The 12,855-nt window shown below is 42.6% G+C and overlaps 1 protein-coding gene across 5 annotated transcripts in view; it reads left to right on the forward strand.

Annotated features, from left to right (window-relative positions):
- LOC126283788 (scoloptoxin SSD14-like) overlaps window positions 1-12,855 on the forward strand; it is a 506,030-nt gene that overhangs the window by 330,875 nt on the left and 162,300 nt on the right. The window contains exon 1 of one of the 5 annotated variants that reach the window (XM_049982299.1): window positions 2,694-3,067. The exons of 3 other annotated variants lie outside the window; for them this stretch is intronic. In XM_049982299.1, coding sequence (XP_049838256.1) covers window positions 2,904-3,067 — 164 coding nt within the window. In that variant the 5' untranslated portion in view covers window positions 2,694-2,903. Of the gene's footprint in view, window positions 1-2,693; window positions 3,068-3,988; window positions 4,075-12,855 lie in introns of those variants that run through there. One more of the 5 variants, XM_049982304.1, reaches the window with a different exon arrangement.

Genomic DNA, 12,855 nt, shown 5'->3' on the forward strand with positions numbered 1-12,855 from the left:
CAGCTCACTTATCATAAATGCGACGCACTCGGCCATCTCCCCCCGATTTCGCGATGATACAAAACGAGTTGCCCTTCTTTGGACTTAGATATCCTCCGTCAATCCGTTCTTTCGAAAAACGTCGAGTCCGCCTAACCGTATAAGAACAAGATTATCAAATATGTTTTACGGCGTATAATACGTTAATACAATCATTTTAGTTGAAGTTATACGTAAAGCGCATTTAAGTATGGAGCTACATTAATAGGAAATCCATAACCTAACGTAAATGTGACGTTATACATCATATACAGCTGAGTGAAATACTCGAAACATATTATTCCTTATGGTAGAAAATATATATAATTTTCTACGATAAGGAATAATATGTTGAGAGTATTTCACTCAGCTGTATACCCTTATGTATAACATATTTAAATCAGGTTATGGATTTCCTATTAATGTAACTTCCTTCCGCGCATGCTTGAGGAACTGAGTAGCAAGGCTACAAACACTATACTGAAGCACAAACAGCGCCTCCGACGGTGGAAGTGCATAACACAGCTGTCTGGTGGGTTGCCGCACACAGCCAGTGTAGGCGTATTCTTCTTCGCTGTGAGCCTGAGTGTTACACTGTTCATGTGCGAGCGTAACAGTCTTGATGAAACAAAGATTCTACCATGAACCTGGATTATCCTTGTCGCTACTGGTGAATCTGGCTAAGACTTTAAGTTGAAGACGAAATTAGTTAAACAATTGGAAAGGTACAGCATGCCCACGATCAATAAATTTTTAGAGTTCGGTTAGAGAGGGGTCATAGATAGACTTGTCTTAGTTTACCATCACCAACAAATCATCGTGACAAAAATAGGTCCATTTAGAACGTCATCCAAAACCGACGCTAGGCATAACCTTAGTTTCTTGGAGTTTGGCTGCACATTCTCAAAGAAAGCACTCTCTCGCCCGCACGTTGGAAATTGTGTAACCGTAGAGCCGTGTAATAGTTTAGAAAAGGGATGGATGTTGCCTTGGATAAAACAGTAAAGCTTCAATTGATGAAAGAAGGTTCAGCAATCCGTCGCAACTTCTGTTTGTGGCAGATCTAGATTTCGCTCACTGAGTTACCATTCAGTGCCAGAGATAAGACAGGAACCAATTGGAATACAATCGCATACATAACAACGAAGTACACCTGCATAAATCTCTCACATAATTGTGTCGTACATAACAGCAGATAAATTTTCATTCATTATTTGACACAGCTCCTTTTTGACTACACACATAGTGTCCGAATTGCAGCGAGGTGGCTGTTTACAGTTAACCCATGCTGGCATCAGTGTGCATCACACGTAACTATGGCGCCCTCAAGACTTGCGTCTTTTACAGTAATGTATTGTATACGTGTAGCTGGTTACTTATATTATCACAAAAATGACCGTTTTATGGAAGTAAATTTTTATCGATATCCAATAGGGTGATGTTAAAGCAGTAAAAGTTCGTTACAATCAAAGTGATAACAATGTGAAATACTTTGTATATACAATGCAGTAATGCAATATGACTCATATATAGAGTGCATCATATGATGCACACTAAGGCCAGCTGTGAGAACACTAAAAACGGCCTCAGTCAAGTTAGAACTCTTGACGAGTATAGTCAAAGGAGGACTATGCCAAACAACGCGGAAAAGTTAAATGAATCTGCTGGTATGTACGAGTCTATTATACTGTATATGAAACTCATGCAGTTATACTTTGTTCTCATGTATGTCATTGTATTACAAAGGGTTCCTGTGTTTCCTCTAGCACTGAAGATGTCACTCAGTGATAGAAACCTGAATCTGCTACAATAAACACAAATTGCCACTGACTGATGTAACTTAATTCTCCAAATGAACGTAGTACGGTCGCTGAACACTTCCAGATGGAATCAAATTTAAAAATAGTAAAGACAATCATATGTCAGGACTCTGTCATTCAGAAGTATAGAGACTATATTGAAAGGGTGGGAAGAGACACTCTAAAAACATTTATGGGTATTACGCGAATGCTATATCGTTCCATTTTCAGGTGGGAGTTGTTTTGAACTATGGTTGCGTAAGAGGTCGGGCCTGAGCTACCACTGCCAACCGAAGCTAACAATTGAGCTGAAGCCACTACCAAATGTTTTGAGTATTAAAATTTGCTTTTTTCTGATTTTGAAATGAGATGCTGGTGCATTAGGGAATTTAAATGTGACTCTCACGACAAAAAAAGGAATAAGCAATTGACATGACGGTTATGTCAGCTCTACTTTCTTGGAAGCACAGTACGCTGACGTAGGATGGCAGCCCTTCGAGAGGGAGGCGGAGCTTATTTCCCCCCCCCCCCCCCCCCCCGCACCGTTCCCCCACCCCTGGATAAGTCAAAGTTCTCGTTTGTTTACGGTCGTGGCCTACTGCCTCGATTTACTGTCCGCATAACAAAAGAAAGCGTTATGTGCATTATTTATTTAATGTTGCGTCCGTTCTGGACGTTCTAGCATCCATGGCTGCATAAATTTATATACGATGAAACAGTCGTCGTATTGTCGTAGCCTGTCAAGTTCAAATAGAGTAATAGAAATTTTAAAGACCGTGCGCCACTTTTAATTATTCTGTGCGTCACTCGCACAGGAATAATCTAGCTGCAAACGTTGCGGCGTCGCGGCCACGCTAGCCGTTCTAGCGGCCGTGGCCCTTTCGCGCGGCGTATTGATCGCTGCGCGGAAGCCGGCCCGTGGTTCGCGAACTCGTGCCCATGGAAGTACCGAAGGTTCGCGGAATCGCCTCCACCACGTGCGCGGGGCTCGTCCCCTGTGGTGAGGTGCCCCTTTTGACGCCGCCGTTTCGACGCGGCCGCGCCGGCGGCGGCGGCCGCGATCGTACGTAAGGTGGCCTCGAGCTAATGGCCCCACTGGTGGACACGTGTGGCGAGGGCAGTGTGTCGCGCACCACCACACATGTCAGGAGGCGCACCGCCCCCGCGCGCCGACACGCCGCCCTCCGCGGGGGCGGGTGCGCCACGTCCGGTGCCGTCAAGAACGGCTGCGTGACCCCAAAGTGCGACAGGTAAAATACGTAAATTGTATGTGTGCTACTAGGCTACTAGTTTCGTAAACAGCGTCCGGAATGTGTTGTCACTACTGACGAGACGCGAGAGTTGTTCCAGGAGCAATAATCAAACTTTGTGGTGCGGTGAGTAGCTGTACATTTATTCCTGCATGGTCAGTACAAAGGTAGACGTCCCTTTAGGCGTCTTTATTTTACTTAAAGAACGTCATTTTTCCGCTTAGGCTGCAGAAGTTTCTATTCTGCTATTGTGTAATCGGCATTACTGCCTTTTCGAGCATGAGCATGCTCTGAACAGTTACAACCAATGGTACCATATAAAGTACTGTCCCACATAGTAGCAAAGATAGCAACAGCTGTGATCACTGATTAGTTTGCGCGCCGTGTTGCTTGTCAGTCGTCACGGCTGTTGCTTCCGTTCCTCTAATGTGGGACACTACCTTATAAGGGTACCCATACTTACATCTGTGCCTTGACATGCTATCTAATATTTACTCCTAACAACGGCGTGACAGCGATATTGGTACAAAAGAAAGAAACCTCTACAGATGCAAGTGGGAAATGTTCTTTAAACAAGCCCATACAGGCTAGAGTCATACACGAGAACAAGAACTCCTCATTTCAGTCGGTTAGGACGAATTAGGTTTTTTTTTCCCACGAGAACTCGGCTTGTACTGCTTCAGCATCCCACGACGCACGATGTGCTAATCTGAAACAGATGAATGTGCTAGTCATGTAGTAAACATTCCGCCATGCGGGTATAATCTTTGTTCCACTTGCAGCCTGCGGCCCAATCAAGTAAATAGTACCCGAGCATGAGCTGTACGAATTAAAGCCAATAGTCCCAATTCATTCGTTCTGTTAACCGCCGGGTGTTGTGGCGTGCTTTAAATAATCTGTGGCTCCATAATTATATGAAAGTTGGTTTCGAACGCAATGGGCCAGATGGGCGTGGATTATATTCCCTTGAGTTGCGCAGGGCAGTTACCTGACACCACGAGCAACAGGTATGGGTCAGTACAGTGTTTTCCGTGACGTGGCACTCCCGAAATGACTGCGTAGAAAAAATGTTTTCTTAAAACAACACAACTACTCAGTTCAACTAGTAGAAATATATTAGTGAGAAACCAATCAAGTTAACATAAAATCTTTACCGAATGTAACAATAATTACTTTATTTTTTAAAAAGACATATTGTAATTCTGGCTAGAACAGTAGTTAAGTATAACTGTTCAAATCCTGTGCGCATGATTCGAAGCTGCGAAGATCGATAACACACAACTCTGCTGCTGTAGAAACATTTCATTTCACGTGTTCGTGCAAATACAACATTGCAGTCCGTACGTCATGGAATCTACACTCTACTACACTAGAGAAATTATCTTTATAGACACTACAGTGGTGACGAGGTACGAAATCTAACACACACTAAATTTAGCAAATAATCATACACTGCCTGTGTTAAATATTTCTGTAATTACTCAGTGTTCATTTTTTTTAATTTGACCCCTATTCAAACTGTAGAATTTCATGCAACGTACATAATTTGCACCTTTAGCTACTAAACTGTCGAAGCTTTCGGAAAGACTGTTGTTCGTAGTTCCCATGTGCGAGAAATTCTTTTGCACACAGGGCTGATATATTTACTTGAACCACGGTCCATGAATAAAAATTTCGCACTGTAACCAATTTCTACACATTTCCTATTTTCAGTGTATGTGAGTAATATACAAAATAATAGTCAAGAGAAGCCAGAAAAAAAATCCCAAATTGAAGCTCACATCTGCCCAATGCTGCATTGTTTGTTGTAAATAAAGTGACCCTTGTGCACAAAATAGTTTTATTCTACGAGCTGATATAAATGTTGATTCTTTTCCCAAAATTACATGGCTTTTTAATATTCACAATTGAAGCTTCATACACTTTCGTGAACGCAACAGTAGCTATAAAGCACAATATATCAGAGTTTCATCTATTTTGAAAATTTTGCCTAATACATAATAGATTTTGCTTTAGGACTGGAACGCTTTAGTTGAACTTCCTTGTGTTTTTTGATTTAATAATCTAATAGTGTTAAGTGTGTGTGACAATGACTTCGTGTCTTCAATGGCTTAGGCTCCGCCCCCCCCCCCCCCCCATCCTCACCCAATGGACATCATCAGATGTCTTACGCTAAAAAAAATTCAGTTGCGTGCTCCATAGTTTCCAGTGATCGCATTCTTTAGGTTTTCTGTAGCATTTACCATAAATCACCTCACACAAATGCTGGATAGGTTCGTTGAAAAAGTTGGCAATGTATTCCCAGTCTCTAATTAACTGTACCGTTAGACTTCAATATTGCTAACCAGGCAATGCATTTCTTCCGTCTTATACTCGTATACAAAATTGATTTTAATATCCTTTTTCATTCTCTTATTTCCTTTATAATGTAAATTTTGTGTGTTCTAGCAGCTTACCCAGTACTGCACAATAAAAAAGCATAAATGCTTTGGATGCATAATTCTTGAAATCTCGGAATGTGGTGAGTATATGATGACTGCAGTGAAAACGTATTGGCAAATACAACATTGCTCATTAACCTAGTGGAACACTTATTCATACGGAGACGGGAACGTGAAAATTTAAGGTAAAATCTTATACTGCATACGGACCAATCCTGGCGCACGGCCCAACGGCCCACCATGTACAAGTTGTCCTCTTATGGAGGTTGTTTCCAGAATGAATAGATCACTCTTCGTGTAAGTATTCGCCGTTCTGAAATTTCTCGATTAATCAAAACTAGTTGCTGAAAGGACTCTTGAACCCTGAGCTTTTGGAGCAACTTAAAAGGTAGTCGTCCATCACACCTGCATTCCACAATCAGTAAGAAACTGTGCCATGAATCCCTCAGGAGAAAAAAGTATCCCAGTTGTCAGAAGAAAGCTCACGTCATACCTGTCTACAAGCACTTCACCAGAAGGAACTCGCTAAACTACCGTCAGACTTCTTTAAGGTCCACCTGTTGTAGAGTAACCTGAACTCAAACATAAATTATCTGTCTTGAACAGAATAGCCTCCATGTCAATCAGCATAGATTCCGAAAACTTCGGTCACACGAAACCTAACTTGAGGTTTAACACATCTTGAAAGCCATGCTAAAAGGCAGTCAGGGAGACGCGGTATTTCTTCGCTTCCGAAAAGCATCTAACTCAGTACCACGTAGATGATAGTTTAGGAGAGTACAATCATACAGGATATCAAAAGAAATTGATTGGATCGAGACTTTGTTGGAAGTAAGGTCGCAGCCTATAACCATGGAATGGAGAGCCGTCGACAGATGTAACTTCGGATTTGGTCCATGGAGGTGTATTTGGGCCCCGCAGACGATATCAGTAGTAGCACCAGACATGTTACAGATCATTGTCATCATAGTTCTACGTAAAGGTAAGTTTTCATATGGTAACTCTGTGCTCTACGTCATCCTCTTCCGGTCCTCGTAATGCCCGCGTCCCTTTACGTCATTTGTCATCTTGAATCACCACCTTCCTCTGTCTCCTCTCACAAACTGTTCCTTCCAAAGCTGCTGATACCAATTACTCCTGTCCCAACGTACGTCTCATACACTTCTTCTTGCTTTCTCTTATAACCTGCAGCTGTATTCTCCTCCCCATTTATTCCAATACTCTTTCCTTACTCACTCTTTCCGTTTAGACACGGGGAGCTGACAGGTGACGCCTCCTGCAGTTTTATAGGGCATTTGTTCGATCACGTTTACATTGTGGCAGCGTGGTCTACGGATCAGCCCGTCCTTCCTACCTCAGGATGTTAGATGCTGTCCACCATGAGGGCATTCGTATATCGACTAGTCTTTCGAACCAGCCTTGTTCAGGGTCGGTGTGTAGAGGCTGGTGAACCACCACTCCTGGATTCGACGACGTATCCTTTTGGAGAGACCGGCGCTGAAAATCTGTAACCTCAGTCATTGACATTTACTTTAGTGGTCCCACTCATCTTCGAACGGTCGTTAAGGAATCGGCCCAAAGCGACAGAATCATTTGGGATACGTGCTGCAGACTGCCTCAAGGATCTGGATCTATCAGGCGTCTAAGTACAGAGCCAGGGATAGAACGCATGTCCGCTTTGGCGTCTTCAGAGGCCCAAAGTGATTTTAAGCTTGACACAGTACAAGAAAAGTTGTATTCCAGATATGTTTCTACAATTTTGTTTTCGTCCGTTGTGTACCACAGTTTTATCGTTGTTTATACAGATGAATCCCGGCAAGAGAATGTCCTAAGTTCTGCTGTTTTCCCTGATAATGGTTCTGAAGTGCGTCTTCGGGAAAAAATTACAAATTGCGATGCAGAATTTTATGACCCTCGAGAGGGTTCACGGACATCACCGTACATGGTTTCTTGTCTGTTCAGACTCGGTTAGTGCACTGCAATCACTTCACCAAATGTATCCAGTACACCAGCTGATTTAGCTCATCCATGACTCCTTACAGCGGTTTCAGCACCGTGTCTATATCATCTTTTTATGGGTACCTGCCGGCCACATATACAGGGCAACGACATGGCCGATAAAGATGTCGGGATGGTACTGTCCATCAGTGTTCCATCGTGTTGCACGCCATCATCTCATTTTCTGACCGAAGCATCATACATCAGTGGGAAACTGAATGGTTGCAGATGACAGAAAACAAACTGCGGTCGCTCAAATCGACCACAAAGGCACGGCGGAGTTCAGGTCAGCCTCACTGTTGGAAGGAGGTTCTGCTTACCACACTGCGCTTCGTACATAGCCCTTTCACACATGGCTTCCTCCTACGGCGGGAGGATCCACCATTCTGTGAAGTTTGTGGTGTGCCACTTTCAGTACAACATATTGCGGCAACGTGTGTCCTATACACTGATATTAGGGTAACAGTCTCTATCGAAATCTGCCCACCATCCTCGCAGATACTGATACCGGTGTTAAAAGGGCGTTGAAATTTTGTGAACTGTCAGGCCTCATCCCTAAATTGGTGGGGAAAGGAGGCAGACTTCAGTAGGTTAGACTCCTCCGCCTTTGGGGACAGCCTTCATTCCCACCCACAAGATTATCATGCTGGGGTTTCGTAAGGGCGCTGATGACGATGATATCGAGCGCCTCTCACCTCAAATTATCAGCTTCTTCTTCTTCTTGTTCAGCTTATCTTCTCAATTACCCTCCCACATCTGAAATTCGTCTAGCCTTTTTTAGTTTTGCTCGATAGCGCCACACCGCAGACAAAACGCTTGCCAAACATTTTCGTCAAACGCTTATCTAGTTTGCTGCATACTAATATCCTCTTTCGATTGAATGCTTCCTTAGCTAGAACAGTGTTTTGACCTCCTGATGACATCTCAAGTCTTCAGTGGTAGTACTTCCAAAATGTTTAAATGCTCTAACGTAGCTAATAATAGCTTGTTCAGCTGACAGAACAGAACAAGATATTATTAGCCAAGTAAGAGCATTCCTGATTAGCGCACTGTTCGTTTTTGCTGTATTTGTTCTCATCGTCTATTCCGCACAAGCTTTTGGTATATTATTTACAGTTCGTTCACTTTATGCCCCTAATAACATGTCATCAGCAACTATTATACACTCTATTCTCTTCTTAAAAACATATGCTCTTTTTCTATCTAAGACTTTTACCATAATCTCTTCCAGGTATACGTTGAACAACAAAGGGCAGAGGTAACAACCTTGTCTAACTCCCCTTCTAAAGCTGCTTTCCTAAGATATTTCATTCCCAATCATTATCCTTACTTTGTTATAAGTATAGATTCTGTACTTGTCATCTGTCTTTCCAATCTACTCCTTCCCTCTTCGGAATATCCATCTTGTCCCACTGAACTTTGTCGAAAGTTTCTCCCAAATCAATAAAAACAGCATAAATTTCTCTACTTTCCTCAGTACATCTTTCCCCTATGATTCTTAACAGGTCAGTAGCATCTCGTATTCCTTTTCTCGCTCCAAATACGAACTGTTTCTCCCTAATCCATCTCTCCAACTTACCATATAGCATTTTATTCAGGAATCTCCGCAATACTTGGGCTGCATGAGAAATTACACTGATAATTCTATGATCTTTACAGGTTTTGATGTTCCTATTTGCCTATAAAGAAGTACTGTTTCAAGAATGTATCTAGTCACATCTTGAAGAGATTTAAGTGTGTTGCAAATAAGCGGCAACTTGCTTTGTTTAGAAGTAAAAAATTGTGCGCATTTTGGGAGGAAGTTGGTTCTAACCCGCGTCTGGCCATCTTGATTTTGGTTTCCCGTGATTTCCCTAAATCGTTTCAGGCAAATGCCGGGATAGTTGCTTTGAAAGGGATTCCTTCCCTAATCCGAGGGGACCGATCACCTCGCTGTTTGATTGATTTGGGGGGAGGGGACCAATCAACAGATCTGTGCACTTCACAAAACGCAAGAACTTAGGATCCTAGGACTAAAATATCAAGGAGAATGTCAGCTTGTACAAACACCTGGGTGTAACAATTTGTGAGCTGTTGAAATGGAACGATCACATAGGCTGATTCATAGGTACATTCGTAGGTACAGGAGGTGGCAAACTTCCGTTTTTGACAGGATTCTGAGAAAATGCAGCTGTCTTCAAAGGAGACTGCTTACAAAGCACTAGTACGCTCCATCTTAGAATATTTCTCAAGTTTGCGAGAACCATACCAATGTGCAATAACAGATAATGCTGAATGTATGCAAAAGAAGGGCGGCACGAATGGTCACAGGTTTGTTTGTGTCTCGGGAGAGCGCCACGGAAATGCTGAAAAACGCGAATTGGCTATCGCTTGAAGATAAACGTAAATTATTCCGCGAAAGCATGAAGTTTAAAGAACCAGTATTAACATAGAACAACATAAGACAGCCCCCCGACGTTACCCTCCCGTAGTGACGTGAGGACAAGATAACACTACTTACGCCTCGTAACCTCGCACCCTCGTCATAGATTTGATAAAAAAAATGGTTCAAATGGCTCTGAGCGCTATGGGACTTAACATCTGAGGTCATCAGTCCCCTAGAACTTAGAACTAATTAAACCTAACTAACCTAAGGACATCACACACATCCATGCCCGAAGCAGGATTCGAACCTGCGACTGTAGCGGTCACGCGGTTCCAGACTGTAGCTTTTTGCTTTTTTCGGACGTCACAATGACATGTGTTCAAGTTCGTTTGTTGAGCCTGCCACTCAGTTTTTAACTACAGAGGCCGACAGACTCGCTGACCGAACACGCTGAACTACCGTGCCGGCGTCCTAAAACCGCTCGGCCACCCTGGCCCGCCTTAGATTTGATCAAAGGAATTGATAAGTCTTCTGTTTACTGCACGCGGCTGGCACGTATAAGCACACTGCGAAATGATCGTGTATTGTGTATATGTTGTGGAGAAACACATTGAAAATGCAAAGGTGGTCTTACTACAGACGTTATAGTGGCGCTTCAAATATGGAAACGCGTTTTATAATAAGGGGTGAGATAAAAGGTTTTTCCTATTTAGGCGTGGAGACGGAGACCACTCTTTCTTCAAAGCGAATTAGAACAGTCTGCACTGACAAATGCAGACAAGAAGTCAAAATCAGGCAATATGCAAGTCAAGCCCATTGTAACCTCTGATGTTCATTTGTTCGTTGACAAGGGAATTGAAGAACTACTGTTGGTCAAGGACAAAAAATTTGCACAATACTGTTCGCTGATAATGGAGCTGTGGGAGATGAAAGGAATATAAATTGAGTTTTGTGCTACAGGGAATGAAATATATGCTGCCTCTAGGTTAAGATGCGCGCATAAAGGAGGTCATAGGCGGACACACTATAGGACTAAATGTTGAGTTGGGAAAGAGGAGGCTAAAAGGTACACGCAAGGCAAGGCACAGAATCCAGTGCAAGGGCAAAGATATTTCATAAGAATAAACAGGCGCCAGTGTCCAAGACTGTAAAAATAGTGCCTCGTTTTGAATATAATGAAGTGGGTCTGAGATTCGTAAAGATATTCGCGAAACACACTACAGTCGGCGTAAAGCATGAGAAATTTCTTCGCAAGCATGCAGACGTAATCGGTTCATTCTGAACTCCACACATCTTGTCACAACCCATTTCTCACGTCAAGATTTCCGGGTTTAGGATGACGACTTGTCTAGTGGGAACTGTTTATATTATACCGCACTCAAATTTTATTGTTTTATCATTAGCAAGAGGTGGGAGATTAAGTTAATTATATTTCGTATTCGTATTGAAAAAATCAGTGCAGCGTTTAGGGTATTATGAAACTAACAGTATTAAAAACAATTTTTCAGTAGAGATCATGCAGTTTTTCTGGTACTACTAGTCAGCCATTCTGAAGAAATTATGATGAAATATTTTTGATGACAGTATAACAGCCCTTTTGCGCCACGTTAAAGATCTTGGTCAAAGAAATATGAATAATCGGTGAAATTTCTTTGTCAAAGATTGGTAGCGTAATACTGGTCTTATCACTTATTTTTCCCGCGCTTCATAAGAGAATGGAAGTGAAATAAAACTGTGCAGTACAACGCTAAACAGCCTCTCCCATTCACAGTTGCTCGCAGACGTCTGGGGGGACAGTTTTGAACATGCCAGGAATAGTCTTAACCATGTACACATCGCCGCAGGGTCACTGTCAGAACTTCAGTTATTAACAAAAGGCAACAAATACTGAACAGAACCTGTCGAGGATCGCACATTTCACTCCTTGTTGACTAAATTACGCATTGAAGAAATAATGGTGGGGGGGGGGGGGGGGGGGGGGGGGGAGAGCACTGAAAATGTGAGAAAGGTGTAGCTAACATTTGATCTCCTCTGACTTAGCAAAATCTGCTGACTTCACGGAAGGAGTGTTAAAGATGAACTGTGGTCAACTACACCTGTAATCTAAGCGCAAATTACGACTTCAACGAAGTTTTTAATTGTAAAAAAATATCAACTATGATAGACCTTCCAGACGCAAAATTCCCAACGTAAGCAAAGTAGCAGACCGAGGTAGCACCTGTGGAAAAACTCTAAATTATTTAGCAACGTTTAATTCAATGAAAGAAGTTCCTTTCAGTCATTTACCTGAAGAAATTTAGTTACTACTTGAAAAAATTAGTTTGGCGCACTGGTTAAGTGGAAGGGGACAACAATTCATGTGGTGTCACTCGCACATCGGAACAAATAAGGGAGACTGAAAAAGTGCTTATAGATGCAACACACTTACAGATCCCCAAACTGTCATCTACAGGCGTGGTACGTAATCTGCTAAAATGATACAGAAAAAGTATACCTTCGAACTAGATAGCAATGTTCTCGGCGAAACTCTGGAATGTTCTGAAATATCACATAAAAAATTACGAAAGAAATTCTATGTGCACATACAGGTGTGAAAAAACATGCAATAAAAAGTATTGATTTGTAGAGCTAAATACGAGTATATTTATTCTCCATTCAGATGGATGGTTTATCATGGGGCGACGTGCCCTCCTTCCGGCAGAGGTGTGGACACCGGTGCAAGAAAATTCAGTGCTACAATCCTTCTGTGCATAATTCGCCATTAATAATTTCTGCCGCTCCCAGGATTCGAACTGGCAACCCCGTGCCGAGTGCCACCACACAAGCCTGCGTTAGCGATCGAGGCCGTGCACAGAACTACGAATGCTTTCTAGTAGTTTCAATCTTTGTTAACAGATGGCGTAGGTGTTCCTGGTGCGCGAAGCGTGCTGTAGCGGCGGCGGTGGTTTGTAGCTGAGTTTAACCGGTAGATGGCAGTGGCGTTT

Source organism: Schistocerca gregaria, chromosome 1, assembly GCF_023897955.1.
Source record: "Schistocerca gregaria isolate iqSchGreg1 chromosome 1, iqSchGreg1.2, whole genome shotgun sequence".
NCBI classification, from domain to species: Eukaryota; Metazoa; Arthropoda; class Insecta; order Orthoptera; family Acrididae; genus Schistocerca; species Schistocerca gregaria.